The following is a 16,240-nucleotide window of genomic DNA, read 5'->3' as shown; positions in this document are numbered from 1 at the left end:
TATAATCCGGTAGGTTGCAAAAACTGCACAATTCCTCTTTCAATTACTTGATGGTTCTCATTTCGACCAAGCAGATTTTAAAAGAAAAAACACAAACTCCTAAATCTGAAACGTGTTGGAATAAAATCTCGCTTTCTTTACTATATTTTCTGCAGGCTAAAATGACATGTTGGACTGACATAGCCTGTCTGGATGCCCCCCCCCCCCCCCCCGTCTCTCTCTCTCTCTCTGCAGTTGCTGGTGAAGAATCTGCAGTTTGAGGATGGGAAGATGATTGCCGCAGCACAGTACTTCCGCTCGGGGGGGAATGCTGCCGTGGAGCTGACGGAGGAGGAGAAGGCTTTCGCTGGACAGATGAGGGTGGGTCCTCCTCCCCTGACCGCCAAGAATGGAAGGGCAATAGCAGAATCTTATTCCGATGGTCCCTCAGCTGTCCCACGCTGACTTTGCACGGTGTGTCTCCTCACAGGCGGTGTGGCAGAGCATTCTGACTAATGTGGCTCAGATCGAGGACTCCACCGATTTCTTCAAGTCTGGTGCCGCTTCCATGGATGTGGTCAGGTAATGACAAATAGTCAGAAAATGGTCATGTCCCTCCAAAGTATCACAGTATCCAAAAGTATTGACAATAATATACGGAAGTACACAAAGCACCTTTAACAATCATCCCCTCCACTCTCTCTATCCTCCTCTCCTTTCTCCCTGATACCTACCTCCCTACTCCCAACACCTTCCCCTCCTCCCCCCTCTCTCCATCCTTCTCTCCCTGTCTTCAGGCTGGTGGAGGAGGTGAAGCTGCGGGCCAGCGGCTGCCAGCTGCAGAACGAGGACGTCTACATGAACACCACCTTCCAGGACTTCATCCAGATGTGTGTCAGGAAGCTCCGTGGGGAGGACGACGAGGAAGAGCTGGTCGTCGACTATGTACGTCGCCCGGTTACTCGAGCTCCTTGGGTTCGGGGTCGATGCATGTAAACGTCATAACTGAGTTAGAACGAGGGATAGTTCCGTCAGATCTGGTGTCCTGGTGTCTTTTAAATCGCGGTAACACCATTCCTTTGTGTCTGCCCTCTGCGCCTCCTGTGTTTTATATACTGTGGAAATCTTATCTCAGGCGGAGAAGAACATCAACAACATGACCATTAAGATGCCCCACCAGCTGTTCATCAATGGAGAGTTTGTCGACGCCGAGGGAGGAAAGACCTACAAGACCATCAACCCCACCGACGGAACGGTACGGGCAGGAGAGAGAGAGAAAGAGAGAGTCAGGGCCCTGTGGTCTGTGTTGGCCTTGTATTTTCACAACTTGTGTTTTTCTCTCCTCCAGGCCATCTGCGACGTGTCTCTGGCCCAGATAAGCGACGTGGACAAGGCCGTGGCGGCCGCTAAGGAGGCGTTTGAGGAGGGAGAGTGGGGCAAAATGAACCCAAGAGACAGAGGCAGACTCATCTACAAGTCAGTCCACTTTCTCTTGCTAAACCACACAGCGCAGCATTAAACCTGCAATAAGCCATATCAAACCTTATAACCAATCCTGAAACTAACGTGTGCTATGTGGAGATTTCATTGAGACATAATGATATAAACCAATATCCACACAGCAGCAGCTGTGTTGCTGTTTTCACCTCTTTTCTAAAGCTTGTTGTCAAATTCTGCTCCGGAACGAAGCTCCTCCCACTCCATTCTGTAGCTTTTCATTTATTTAAAACTAGCTTGTCTCCTCCCTCGCTGTTTAATTGCAGCTCTCTCCCCCTCCCGTCCCTGAAAAAAGTTCTATTAGCCTTTATGCACGGTATGTCCTTAGTAGGCCTCCGTAGTGCAGTGGCTTTGCTGTGCTTTATTTACAAATGTGTTGCGGTTCCTGTCGCCCTCTAGTGGTTACAAAATATCCCTTATTGCAGCTTTAAGCACAGTGCAGCTTTAATGGTAACTGTAGGATTCTTTGCGCTTTAAATAAGGGGGATAGTAGCACCACAGACAGTTATTTTCTAGTTTCAAACAGTATTGCAGGAATCCAGCTCTGCTTTTACACAGAACACATTTATATACAGTATTCACTAACCAGCGCAGTATCATCAGGTGTTTTTTCACATTTCAAAGGTTCAAACTACATATAGCAGCATGAAAGAGTCACTGTCACTTTTTTCTCTCTTCCTCTTTGACTACAGTATACATGTATTTTCCTCCTGCTAGTGAGTATTTGAAAGACAAATCTTTGCACCTGGTGAAGTAATCATTGAGTCATTGGTATTGACCAGCAATCCTATCAACCCCCCTGCAGATATATTATGGTGATTTGGTGCTATGTTTGCAGTAAAAATCGTACTTGTTGCCCCATTAACAAGCATGTTTAATGACGTAAGTGACCCCCTGCCTCACCCCCACCCCCCAGGCTGGCTGACCTGATGGAGGAGCACCAGGAGGAGCTGGCCACCATCGAATCTATCGACTCCGGGGCCGTTTACACTCTGGCCCTCAAGACCCACGTGGGCATGTCCATCCAGACCTTCCGCTACTTCGCTGGCTGGTGCGACAAGATCCAAGTAAGAAAGCCCCGTTTCAGCCAAGGTTCAAGTCATGTATGGATCACCGAGATGGCCTGGAGAAGATACAGTAGGAGTCAAAATTTCACCATTTTAATTTTCATGGTCTGGTGGTGTCACTCATAAGACAAACTTTAATGATCCCCATGGGGAAAGTAGGCCACAAAGTACAGTAAAGAAGCAATAGAATATAAATAAATACATATAAATAATACAATGTTCTCCTTTCACAGGGCTGCACCATCCCCATTAATCAGGCCAGGCCCAATCGTAACCTCACCTTCACCAAGAAGGAGCCAATAGGGTGAGGGATGGAGGGATTTTTTTTTCTTATTTGATTAATTTTTGAGCCTTTCAATAACTTTTTGTGTTTTGTCTTTCATACATTTTGTGACCACAGCTCTTAAAATGCCATGGCAGGACACAACTAGCTGGATTTTTTTGTTTGTGGTTGATATTGCAATGTTTGGTTTGCCGTAAAACATGAACTCAAACGTATCACCGCTAAGTTCATGTGTGTCAAGTGTGAAAAAGCTGATGAGGAGCGACCAAAGTCTACAGTACACTTCAGTCACGATGTCTTGACGACTTCAAATGAATTTGAACGTGTGAACACTTTGAAATCGTCGCTTTGAACCGTCAAAGTCTCTCTGACGTTTTTGACAAGGCAGACGGCTGTGTCATAAGTTTAGTGAATGACCGACGTCCTCTCCTTCCTCTCAGTGTGTGTGCCATTGTGATTCCCTGGAACTACCCTCTGATGATGCTGGCCTGGAAGACGGCCGCCTGCCTGGCAGCGGGAAACACGGTGGTCCTCAAACCCGCGCAGGTCAGCTCCTCCTCGCTCCGCTCTCACCGGACATCAAGGAAATCTAGGCGGAGACTTTGTGAGACTTAATGAAAGACGAGTCCCGTTTTTTTCAAATGTGTTTCTCCAGGTGACGCCACTGACGGCTGTGAAGTTTGCCGAGTTAGCGGCCAGGGCAGGAATCCCCAAGGGCGTGATCAATATTCTCCCCGGATCAGGTACACACACATTTTGGCCTGGTATGACAATGGCAAATGATAAGTACTTACAAACCATACTTCCTAGTGTGAGTAGGCTGGTGTAAGTTTTATCTGGCAATTATTTCTTAAGTAATTTATGACTTTTATCGCCCTCTATGGCCGATCATAAGAATTGCAACAACATCGACAAGTCTTGACATTTTTTCCAATGGGCGGGACATTTTTGTTCCAAACATCTGGGAACATTATTATGCTCATTTTGTGCTATGGGACAGTCAAATCTCACTTATTGTACCTTTTAGTCCTTCTTCATACTGATTCTGACTAATCAAGTCATTGGCATTGTCATGGAACCGATAATTCTCTTCCAGGCGCTCTGGTGGGCCAGCGTCTGTCTGACCACCCGGACGTCCGTAAGCTGGGCTTCACCGGCTCAACCGAGATCGGCAAGCACATCATGAAGAGGTGAGAGGTCAGGTGCATTCACATCTGACCCATGTGGTGTCCAGTCTGCAGGTTTTCATTCCAACTAAGCACTACAGCAGCTCATTTCACTGCCGAACACACCTTCATCCAGAGAGTAGGAACTGATCTGCTGCAGTGTTTGGTTGGAATGAACAGGACTGGACATCACTGCATATAACTGTCTACATGTACTGTGAATCTGCCCTATATCTACATGTCTCTCGTTCTAATGTGTGTGTGTTGGTCTGCGTGTCTGTGTTATCCTCCATCCAAAGCTGTGCGGTCAGTAATGTGAAGAAGGTTTCTCTGGAGCTCGGCGGAAAATCCCCCCTCATCATCTTCAGCGACTGTGACATGGACAAGGCAGTACGCATGGTAAGTTCATTCAAGAAAACAATTCGTTTTTTGTCCGTTTTCACACATTTAAGGTGTTACAGTGCTATAAATGATTGCAATTGTGTGTGTGTGTGTGTTGCAGGGCATGAGCTCAGTGTTCTTCAACAAGGGAGAGAACTGCATTGCGGCCGGCAGACTATTTGTGGAAGAGACCATTCATGACCAGTTTGTGAAGAGAGTGGTGTGTGTCTCTTTGTATCTCTGAGGCTACGCTCACACTGCAGCTGAAAGTGTCCCTGTTCTACCCCCCAGCCAGTACAACAGGCGCACATTCAGTTTGTGCTATTTTAAATTTAGTATCAGTCACATCTATATAAAAAGGATCCAGGAAAAAAACAAAAACGGGGGTTTGTGTTACTCTGCTGTTTTCCACCTTGTCACCGTTTCTCTGTCTTTTCTCTCAGGTTGAGGAGATTAAGAAGATGAGGATCGGCGATCCACTGGACCGCTCCACGGATCATGGCCCTCAGAACCACAAAGCCCATCTGGACAAACTGGTGGAGTATTGTCAGACCGGCGTCAAGGAGGGCGCCACCCTGGTTTGTGGTGGCAAGCAGGTAAAGCGTCCAGGTAAGGCAATGTTAACTTCATATGAGCTCCATTAGACTCTTTGAGGCACACTGAATGACTACATTTATACTCTTCTAATGAAGGAACAGGGACTAGAATCTAGCGAGTCTACAGTTAGGCTAACAGACTGAAAGCCAGATCTTGTCCAGTCAGTGCGGTCCACCTCTGATATGATGGATATGATGAAGTTTAATTGATTACATATTTACTGTGCAATTGATCAATACTACACTGGCTGTCTGGCTGACCTTAACCTGAACTGATGCTAATGTGACATTTTGACTGGATTCCACATAGGCCTGGGCGATAATTCAATATTATCGTTTATCGTCTTTCAGTGGAATCATATCGTGATGATATGAAGATATTTTAATATCGTGACACACATTTCTGCTGTCTAAATTGATGATGACAAGCAAATTTTACTTGAAAACTCTGATAAAATGAGGTATGGTAGGAATATTATTTGAAAATTTCAGTTTTGTTTGACACCACACCTAACATTACCATTCGGTTCAATGAGATGAACATCATTTGATTATTTAACGTGATTTTGCATACATGAACCATATCGTGATATATACTGATATCGAGAAAAATCCTTATGATTATCATGATATTGATTTCAACCATATCGCCCAGCCCTAATTCCACACAAGTATACATGAAGATGATGATAATGATTATTTATTATCCTGGGTTTCAGTGGAGAGTTTTAGTGTCCCATGATGGTCTAAATGCTGTTTCAGAGGCTTTTCCACCCTGACAAGAATACAATTCTGGGGGAAACACTGAATACTTGCAATGTTTTAGAATGTTTTAGCATGAAAATAGTCAAATTTTAAGATATTGAATATCAGCACAAAATATTGGCTATCTGCAGCTTCAACCCAAAATATCAGTATCGGCCTTCAAAAACCCATATTGGTCGAATATTGGTTTCTCATGTAGGCCTATTATGTGCTGCCTTGTTGTGTTACTTATTTAGCGATTGTTTCCAGGTTTCTTCTTTGAGCCCACGCTGTTCACCGATGTACAAGACCACATGTACATCGCCATAGAGGAGTCATTCGGCCCCGTCATGATCATCTCCAAGTTCAAGAGCGGGTGAGTAGTCGACCGGCTAATTCAAGCCTTAAATTGATTTGCGATTCATCTTTTTTCTTCCCTGGGTCCTTACAGTAGCCTCATTTACAATCAGACGACATCCTTTCATTCTCCTTTCTCCTCTTCCTTTCCTTTCACCCTCCGCTCTCTCCTCCGCCTCAGCGAGGTGGACGACGTCCTGAGAAGGGCCAACGCCACGGAGTACGGCCTGGCGTCGGGCGTCTTCACGCGGGACATCGGCAAAGCGCTGTACGTCAGCGAAAGGCTCAACGCCGGCACGGTCTTCGTCAACACCTACAACAAGACCGACGTGGCCGCACCTTTCGGAGGCTTCAAGCAGTCTGGCTTCGGCAAAGACCTGGGTGAGCAAAACTATTGCAATTACAGGGTATCCATGGGTCCTTAAAAAGTCTGAAAAGTCTAAAATGATCTAATCTGAAGGACTTAAGTGGTAATTCGAGAAATTGTTTTTTATTTAGTCTTCATCTTTGGTGCTCAGCGCTCATTGCTGTGGTGTTTCTGCACTGCACTTCCCAGAGATCGCCTGTCAATCAAACAGTGTGTCCAGTACTGAGACGTCGTCTGCCTTGGAGTTTCTAGGTGGCGCTCTTTTCTTTCATTCAGGGATGCAAACAACTCGCTTTTCGGCTAATGTCGCTTTTTTCACGTCAATTTGGGTGACTTGTGTGAATCGTCCAGATCCAAAGAGGTTTTATTTTTTTTGGGGGGGGGGGGGGGAGGGGGGGGAGCTGACGGACGAATCTCCTTAACGATTCCTACAGTGTATTTCTGTCACGCTCATATGAGTGAACTGCATTGAGCAAAAAATTCTACTCAACTGTCAGGACCTGTTGCGAGGACCTCACATTACGTCACTGGTTACGTGGTTGTTGCTGGACCATGGCTGACACAGCGAGGGGGGTCCAAGGAGGTTCTATATTAATGGGGGTCTGGCTGCAGACCCAAGGAGGTTCCACTGTCAGGCCAATCTCCGCTGTCAGGCCAGCTCCACGCTCAGGTCTCTTCTTAATTAATTTCCCATCATCGTTAGCATAATGGAAGCACCTGACTGTGGAAAGACAAGAAAAAGAAAGCAGCTTTTTTTTTTCTTTTTAATTCGTCTGGCTGTTGGTGATCTGATCTCACAGGGAGGGGAGTAATGGCTCAGAAAGAGACAAAGATGGCCGTCATGTTTGTACTGGTTGGGAAATGACTTACAGTGCTGAAATAAAATGTATTCTTTTAGTAAAAAAAAGCAACAAAAAAAAAAAAGCAGCAAACACTAGGAAGTTTGTCTGTGATATAATTGAACTACATTTAGTTAACTACACTGCAGTTGTTACTTTTCTAATTCTGAAAATAAAAAACTTAATTTACTACTTAACATCTGTCTGTCTCTTATTGATGTGAGTATATTAAATAGAATTTCCTATTTATTTAAGCATATAGCACAGGCCTTCGTCACATGGTTATATATTACGCTGTCGCATTTTTTTTTCCGACTTTGGGTAGCTCTCTCTTTTTTCACCATACATGTGTTTGCATCCCTGTTCATTAACTATGGTCTTGAATCCAGTTCAAGGTACCAATACTAGGGCTGCGGTCGAATAGTCTTTTTTGTTTAGGAAGGTTCCTAACTGAGTGAAATGACCCGGAAGTACCTAAGTGGCAGCCATGATAAGAGCTGTTCGAATTCTCTACATGCTAAGGAAAGGTGCTTCAGTGCTTCCTTACTTATCTCCTTTAGCATAGGATACACTGGACCATCCTTTACGAAAGGAAAGGAGATAATGCCGTCCCACAATTCTTTGCGGCAGCAACGACGCACCATTCGGCCGTTCACGAAAACAAACGATCATGACCGACAAGGGACGCAGATCATCAAGCAAGTTACCGTTGCTTATTAAGCATGTTCCATCTTATGCCATAACTTGCTAATATGCTTATATGTTTTGAACTGTCAACAATATGTTAAACCCATAGAGGCGAACTATGAACGTTACGCTGCTGTTGTAAAATGATCAAAGTGAAGTTAACGTTGTAGCGTAACCTATGCTCAGTTTGCATTAGTTATTTCTTCATTCTGAGCGTTGTTGTATTGCCAGCCTTTAGGAATATCACTAATTAATGTTACTTCAGTCACAGATGCTGAAACCCTTGCCTTAATAAAGGCCTGAATCAGCCATAACAACTTCAAAGCACAATCAAGTCAACATTTCAAGGTGTTTACTGAGTTGTGTGGTGGTTCTTAAGCTATTATATGCATAGGCTTATAATCAGATCATAATCAGCATATTAACCATAACACAGAAGTCTGTCTTTCAAAAAGAAGGGATATGAGACGTTTTTAGCCAGATGATGTTTTTAATTCAACATGTTTGAAACTTAAGAATGATGATATGTACAGTAGTAGATTTGTAGGCCTAACAAGTTATGCCTATCTTGCATGAATTTAACAATAATTTTCATACAATCATACTAATTGGGATTCATGTCGATAAATATGAGCGGACAGGAGGGTGAGCGTGAGCAACCATTCTCAATGTGAGCATTTCGTTTCACTTTTGTGACTGGTAGCCTATATTCCTTTTTTATTTGAATTCCAACCTTGGTGATGAAGCAATATTTTTCACTGGGTTGTCCACGTTTATATAGCCTGCATGAAACAACACAGTAAGAACGCACGGGGCGAAGTATCTAAGATGCGCTTTTAGTAGTCCATCTCCGGAACATTGTAGTTTCACCGCGGCAGACCCACGTCATTAACATCCGCCGTTGCATAATTACGCAGCCTAGTGTAAATGCAGTCGGATTCTCTTAGCACCGCGGTTGTCTTTTCCTAAGTCCTTATGAATTCTCCTTCACATCTTTCCTTGACCTCATGACGTTTTCCAACGAGGTCAAGGAAAAGTGGTTAGGAATAGGAGTTAGGACGTATTTTTTTGACTATTCGACCGCAGCCAAGGTCTTAAATTTGTCTGAAACCTTCAGATCAGACTCTGCAATCAGTTTTTCTGTTAAACATTTGTAGACCTTGGTTCATTCAGGGCTCTGTGCACACTGCACACACCGCACAGCAGATTTCAGTCAGTTGACTCCCATTAGAGACTGGTGTTTTTTCAGCTTTGTTTGTGTTTATGAACATTTTCCCCATCTGTTTAAATCTCAAATCCCTGTGGTTCCTTGTGTGGAGATTAAAAGTGAAGTTGGTAAGATGCCTTCTGGTGGCGTCATTTGACGATAACAAGCTATAACGTACAGGTGGTGTTTGATATCTGTACTTACAGTCGATCTCTGTCACTCCCTCCAACAGGACAAGAGGCACTCAACGAATACCTGAAGACGAAGGCAGTAACCATCGAGTACTAAGTCGGATACCTGGAGAATAAAGCAGAGAGCCATCGAGCACAACATCAGATAACCTGAAGGCGAATGCGGTGACGTGTATTATGTACGGAAGTCAAGGCATGGAGAGGGATGTGCAGGTTCATATGGATGGTGATAACATCTCAACAAAGAGCTTGTATTCTCAAATTTTATACATTTTTGCACTTTTCATGTCAGTAGAGATGTTCCCCACCTCAGTAGAATTGTTCCCCTCTCCCTACTTGTGACTACTGAGAGTAATATGTGCCTTGACATGCTTGTAAATCACATTAACAAATTAAGTTTGTATGTGCAATCCTATCAATCTTACACTTTTGAGCCACAATGTAATTAGTGTAAGTATTGTCCTGAACTATGCACATGGATGATGTTTCTAGATAGCCAGAGACTGACTTCTAACACTGTTTGTAATCGATGTGTTACAAGACAGGGACATTTAACAAATTGTATTAATTATCTAATATGGCTAACATTAGGTCAGCAATCTTATGAAAATGTAACATTTATAATAGATTTTTTTTCCCCATTTTTTGTTCCCCAACACATATTTGGAAATGTCAAAAAAATAAAAATTGAAAAACCTGTCAATAAATGGGTGTCAAACTCATTGTTTTTGACTTTGAGTGAATAAAATTCACACGTTTACCAGCTGAAGCCATGGTTCCTGCCACATCCAAAAACAAAAACTTTACACTATGTTTCTTACTACTTGCCATCAATATAAGTCATCCCTATATGATTTCTGTATTGGTGAACATTCAGTCTCAGTCTCCCACAAAAAAGCTTTTTGCTGTGAATATCAAAAACTACATTTTAGGTGAAAAGTTGGCATTTCCAAGTATTGCATCCAACAACTGCTACAGATCTGGAATTACATCTACTGTATGTGACAGAGTTGAGGCATTTATGCTTTAGTTAATGATACTGGTCATCCTACAACAAAATGTTTTACACTGACAGACTTGTCACGGACTGCAGAATAGCATTGGATGCAGATTTGTTTATAAAAACTATGTATGTAAACTACATTTCTTCCGCTTGAATCAATTTATTAGACACAATGAAGCATATTCCTTATTCTTGCCTCTTCAAATAAGTAATGCAAATGCACACTTAAATGTTTGTGGTTTATAAATGTACTACATATTTCTATGGTTGTGCTATACTGTACTTACATATTGAACTGAGCCAAAGAGATGTGCCTCGCCTATGACAAATATATTCTGACCAAAATTAGTGGGGAAACAGATGAAATCAATTGAGACAATTTATCATTTCTTAGTTGAATGGGCAAAAATGAAGCTAAGTGAGAAACATATTGATCAAATATCAGTAAGACAAACTCAATTACAAAAACATGTTGTTGTTCAATAGCTATGTATTTTATATATACACAGCTTTACAAAAGACCATTACACTTTGAAAAGTGACACACTGTACACATACATGTCATGTGGCATTTCATATTCACCCTCATCTTACACATGCTTCATGTGTCACGTTTAAACATCAATATATCAGTCAAATTAACTGTGATACCTTGATATAATTACCGTAAACAATGAGACCATGGTGGAGACGACTGGTAGCCTCTATCTCACACCAGTGGTATTGTTAGTGCTACTGTTTCTCAAAATAAGACCACATTTCCCATGAACCCCGTTGCTTCCTGTCACAGAGGATGTTGCTTCTTGTCCTAGCCTTTGGTCTGAGTTGTTTTTTTCTCCTTTTGCTTTACTCTTGTTTGATTACGGTAATTATACTGTCTCAAACTTAGTGTGGTGATGATTTATTGATGTTAAAATGCTTCACCTAGCAGCACCTTTAACCAAGAGACATTACTTCCCAAATGCCTTTTGGAGCAAACAGGGAAATTGATGTCAGTGTTAATGTCGGTCAATTGTCAGTATGTCAGTATGTCATCACCATGGAAACAGGCAGTAAAATCCAACATGAAAAAGGATAAAGTGTTTACGTCTCTCACCATCTCAGCTAATATCAGCATATCCCAGCTATCATATTATGGTTTCTCATAATCTCACAAGTGGTTGCGGCATTTCACCCCTTACTCAAAACACGTCTTGTGGCTGCATTGCATTCTGGTCTATCTCCTGCTCCTGTGGGTGGAGAAATCGGTCTCTCTCCTCTTCTACGATGGATTTCTCCCTGTATGATTGTTGAACGTCGGTGCAAAATGGCGGCTCTAGAAAGAAGCTCTCGCCCCTTCATACTTCCACTGAGCATTACCTCTTTCCTGTGTGGACTTTCATGTGCCTGCTCATGTCCTTCTTGTGTGCAAACGCTCTGCAGCAGATGCCACAGCGATGGGGTTTCTCCCCCGTGTGCATTCTCATGTGACAAGTCATATTGCCCTTCTGGCTAAACCGTTTCCCACAAGCATCACAAGTATATGGTTTCTCCACCATGTGAATCCTCATGTGTATTCTCAAACTTTCACTCCGGGTGAATCTTTTGCCACATTCTTTGCAGCAGTGTGGTTTCTGGCCTGTGTGAACCAGCATGTGCCTTTTCAAATGGGGCTTATGGGTGAATGTTTTGCCACAGACATCACACAGGTTGTCCTCCTCGTGTGTTTTCAAGCGTTGGATCCCATTTTCTGTGAGCGCTGCTTGGTTTTGAGGACAGAGAACGGCCGTATTGTCTGCATGTGATTGAACGTGCTTCATCAAGTAACTCCTGCGACGGAAAGATTCTCCACACACCTTGCAGCAAAAAGGTCCATGACTTGGCCAGAGGGATTTCAGACTGAGCAACTGCACATATTCCCTTCTCTTAGCACCGACGCCGGTCCTTTTTTGCCTTTGCTTTGTCCTCTTCTTTGATTTCAGCATCTTGAAACCCGAGTGAGCTCTGCTCTCCGCCCATTCGGCGTCAACGCTATCCTCGTTTTCATCGCCGCAGTCGGAAGAGAGGGGCTGCCAGGCACCGGTTGCTTCTGGTGTTCCGTAGCCTCGTCCTTCCTCTTCTGTTTTCATCCACTCTGCTGGAGAACTGGGAAGAAGATCTCCCTCTCTGTCTCTCACAGTTCGGGTTTGACAGCTCCGATCATAATTTGAACAAGGATTATAGATGGAAGCTACGGCGTCACCCTCCACCAAGTCCTGCAGTTTCCCTTCTTCTTGGCTGGACCAACGTTCCTGAGGCTCCTGAAGCGGTGGGCTTGGTGTGTCCTGGTTCATGACTGGGTTAGACTCTTCACCGTGCCTTTGCTTAGTAGGGGCCTCCACCTGAGACAAGGTGACTTCCTGGGAGACTAGGGATACAATGAAGAGAACGTGTTAAAGAAATATAAATATAGAATACAGCCGCATGGTATGCAGTACCATTTGTAATAGCATTTGGTTGCGAAGACTCCAAAACTTTAATTAACTTTAATTGTGTGGACACTTCCTTTCTTTACCTTCATTTTGGTTATTATACATTATCACTTTAACCACTGCCTACTATACTAATAGCTAAGTAAGACATAATGAGCTGGTTGTAAATTTATTAGAAATTATGGTTTAAGCAGACTGTCCCGAGACTTGACTCAAACTTGTCCCTCAGACACTTACTGCGAAAGACTTGACTTGGACTTGAGCTCAAAGACTTGAGACTTGACTTGGACTTACATTAGGTGACTTGTGAGCATTTCTGTCTCAATGTACAGCAGATATTCTCTTGGACAGCTATTGGCACAAGCAGTACGACTTCTAGTCTTCACTTCCATGTTATAGTCTGTCTGTTGAGTGAAAATGAGGCCACCAGTGTCAAATCTTGGGCTAAATGTTTCAAATCACATCTCTTATTCCAATCCCATTAAAAGAGCTATAATTGACAATCAGTACCTGGAGAGAGCTTTAATCATTTCAGTTCTCAACCACATTTCAACAGTGTTACTAATGTAGAGGGTAAAAAGCAACTAATAACTGATTCCTGCCCACTGAAACAAGCCTAGCTGTTCATCCTTCCCCCGGTTCCCCTACTACACCTGTCCCTTTAAGAATTGTGACTGCAGGAGGTAATAATACATCACTGAGATCAGCCTTTTTAACATTTTCAAAGTGGGTCATGAGGACACCCTAAGGCCTGTTTTACAATTCATAACCAAGCTGTTGGGAGAGTGAAAAACTGATGCTAGGTTATTAGAACCAGCAACTAAATCTAGTCAACCTACTCGGGTCAGAATGAGATGCAGGAGAAGGACAACATTATAAAAACAGAAACGATAACTTCAAGACACTCCACTCTCCAGTTCCATTCACTTGTATGGAGAGATTGCCACGTTGAGCTCCATTCAAAAATCTTACAATTTAATTCAGATTTGTTTATGGACAAACACACACATTTGGTAGAGCAAAACACAAGAATTTTATGACTAAATAGAGAACACTCTTCAATTCGGCATACATCCAATACACAAACAGCGCTTATTTCAATAAAATGTTTACTTTTATAACTGGATCACCTGTTATTTCAGTCCCCAAGATCCTCTCCCACCAAAATACACCATGGTAGGCGGTAGCAAAACATTTTTATTAAAACAAAGTTTTCCTGCATTTAACTTGGCTACCAGTGGATACTATCACTTGGTAAAAGGTTTCAAGTCACGTTCTACTAGGTAACATTAAACGTTATGTAGGCTACTGTAACGTTATGTTTACAGATAAACAAGGCAACATTAAACTGCCAGATTTTTGAATAAAGTTTGGCGTGCATTGCCGTTCAGAACGGCATGATATCCTGTTACATAACTTACGTTGATAACAGAAACCTGGGATGTGACTAGACTTGACAGGCTAAATCTTACCAACACACAGTACATAAGTTATGTAGGCTACTGTGTTTGTGTTGTCCACAAACCTGTTCTGAGCACCTCCATCTCCTCACGGTTAAAAACGTCAAGTAGCAGCCTGCTTTGTTTGACGTCCTGCTTTGTAAGATACATTTCATTTTGATACTCTATTATTGTTCTTTCAACAGCACCTAGGATTTCCTTTGCTGCCGCCGTCAGTCGCTCGTTAACAAACACTTTTAGCTGTTGTAATGTAGACATTTTGAGGACTAGACAACGGACCCCCAACCTAGCTGAAGGTATCTGTCAAGCCGGTAACACAGGCCCGAATATCAAAGACCACTTCCGATCATAACCTTCAAAATAAAATTATTGCCGAAACATGTTTTTCAACTTTGTTATAAGCAATACAAAGTACAGAAGTGAAAACAAATAATGTATTTAATCTGTAGTGAAGAAAATAAAATCTTTTTATTTTATTATTATAAAGGTAGCTGTAGACAGATGCTACCGACTTCCTGTTTATGTATTTCAAAATAAAAGCCCTGCTATTTGTTGTCTTATTTTGAGAAGGGTATATTGCTTATTTTCTCTTCTTATCTGGGTCTATATAGATAGATCACTGAGGTAGAGATGGGAAACAACAATCAATTAAATCATTCTGTGGCAAATGAGGCTTTATTGAAAACTTTTGTTCTGAATTAAGGGAAAGTGTGGCATTATGGGGCGTATCCTGTATATATATGTAGGACATATACTGTATATAATAAGAGGATGTTCAGCAAATAATGGTGAAAGAAATTAAGCGAATTATTAGGCAATTGCCATGCAAAAGGTAGCTAAACTGCAGTGCAAAGAGTGCCACGGTTAAATAATGTTGTTTCTTTTTCTTTGTCTTGTTTTGACTGCATCCCTCTCCCTCTTTTCACCCTCATTCTTTCCATATTCCCCCACCGCTCCTATCAGCTATACAATTTCAGAAAAATAAATTATCTTTGCCAAAAGTGAGAGAAAGATGAGAGAAAGATGTCTGTAGCATCTCCCACCTTCATCTGGAGATTGCCAAACATCTGGAAACACATGACTATTGTTCCCACTGCCAAAAACTACACTACACTCTTTCTTAGTGATGCTAATCAATGCTAATAAATCTGGTTAAAAACAAACCAATCAGTGTAACCATTTCAAATGATGTGGTTTTATATACACTGCCTTGTAATTTCATATAATGTTTGTTGTAGTTTATGTATATTTCATCCTATTTTTGAAGACTTGATGTGTATGTATATTGTTCACCTGCTCAGGGACTGGGGATGATAGCTGCCTATGGTTTTTATTGTATGTGGTCCCTGTTAAATAGACTAAACTTCCCTGGTGGGCGAAACCATTTAAGAAACTGATAAACTGATGCATTCACTGCTCATCCATTGGTAACATTGTTAATCTTCATGTCACATTGCACACTGTAGTATATCTATATTGATTTTAGTTTAAGGGGAAGGAAATACCAAACAAAGAGGACTTGGTAGGACATTTGGCACACAGCTAAAGGCAAGTGAAAAGAAAATAGTGCAAAATTTGCTTGTCCTTCATTGAGTTAGACAATATTGAAAGTTTAAAGATGAGGGTGGGTATGTTAACTAATTGATGAAGTCTTTTTGCAAGGACTGGCGATTCCAGTTGAACACATAATCAAGCATGACCTGCTGAATGTCATGCCCAAGCTGCTACCTTCTCTTGGTAATAAATTAGTTGTTTTCTTTTCCCTTTACATGTATGATGGGAACACCTTTACATCATATTAGAAAATACACAAATAGACACGGTAAGTAACCAAGCACGTGTTTACTGAATGGGAATGCTTACTGTGTTTATTGCAAAGTTCATAAAGCTTGTGTTTGCAGTGTTTAACATGCAGAACACTGCTAGCCCAACTGAATCACAATGTATCAGGTCTTGATGTTAAATT

The 16,240-nt window shown here is 42.1% G+C and overlaps 1 protein-coding gene across 1 annotated transcript in view; it reads left to right on the top strand.

Annotated features, from left to right (window-relative positions):
* The window catches only part of aldh1l1 (aldehyde dehydrogenase 1 family, member L1), a 30,074-nt gene extending 20,018 nt beyond the window's left edge, over positions 1 to 10,056 (top strand). Inside the window, exons 8-23 of the mRNA XM_071912269.2 lie at positions 235 to 360; positions 470 to 561; positions 777 to 924; positions 1,115 to 1,234; positions 1,328 to 1,455; positions 2,393 to 2,543; positions 2,777 to 2,847; positions 3,267 to 3,372; positions 3,482 to 3,569; positions 3,923 to 4,016; positions 4,292 to 4,391; positions 4,495 to 4,593; positions 4,817 to 4,982; positions 5,984 to 6,089; positions 6,252 to 6,451; positions 9,403 to 10,056. Of these exons, the coding sequence (XP_071768370.1) occupies positions 235 to 360; positions 470 to 561; positions 777 to 924; positions 1,115 to 1,234; positions 1,328 to 1,455; positions 2,393 to 2,543; positions 2,777 to 2,847; positions 3,267 to 3,372; positions 3,482 to 3,569; positions 3,923 to 4,016; positions 4,292 to 4,391; positions 4,495 to 4,593; positions 4,817 to 4,982; positions 5,984 to 6,089; positions 6,252 to 6,451; positions 9,403 to 9,458 (1,851 nt within the window). The 3' untranslated portion in view covers positions 9,459 to 10,056. The remainder of the gene's footprint in view (positions 1 to 234; positions 361 to 469; positions 562 to 776; positions 925 to 1,114; positions 1,235 to 1,327; positions 1,456 to 2,392; positions 2,544 to 2,776; positions 2,848 to 3,266; positions 3,373 to 3,481; positions 3,570 to 3,922; positions 4,017 to 4,291; positions 4,392 to 4,494; positions 4,594 to 4,816; positions 4,983 to 5,983; positions 6,090 to 6,251; positions 6,452 to 9,402) is intronic.
* The last annotated feature ends 6,184 nt before the right edge of the window (positions 10,057 to 16,240 follow it).

The sequence above is a fragment of the Centroberyx gerrardi genome, chromosome 5 (genome assembly GCF_048128805.1).
Source record: "Centroberyx gerrardi isolate f3 chromosome 5, fCenGer3.hap1.cur.20231027, whole genome shotgun sequence".
In the NCBI taxonomy this organism is placed as follows: domain Eukaryota; kingdom Metazoa; phylum Chordata; class Actinopteri; order Beryciformes; family Berycidae; genus Centroberyx; species Centroberyx gerrardi.
Note: the sequence above shows the minus strand (reverse complement) of the source record. Positions and strands in the feature narration are given on the sequence as shown.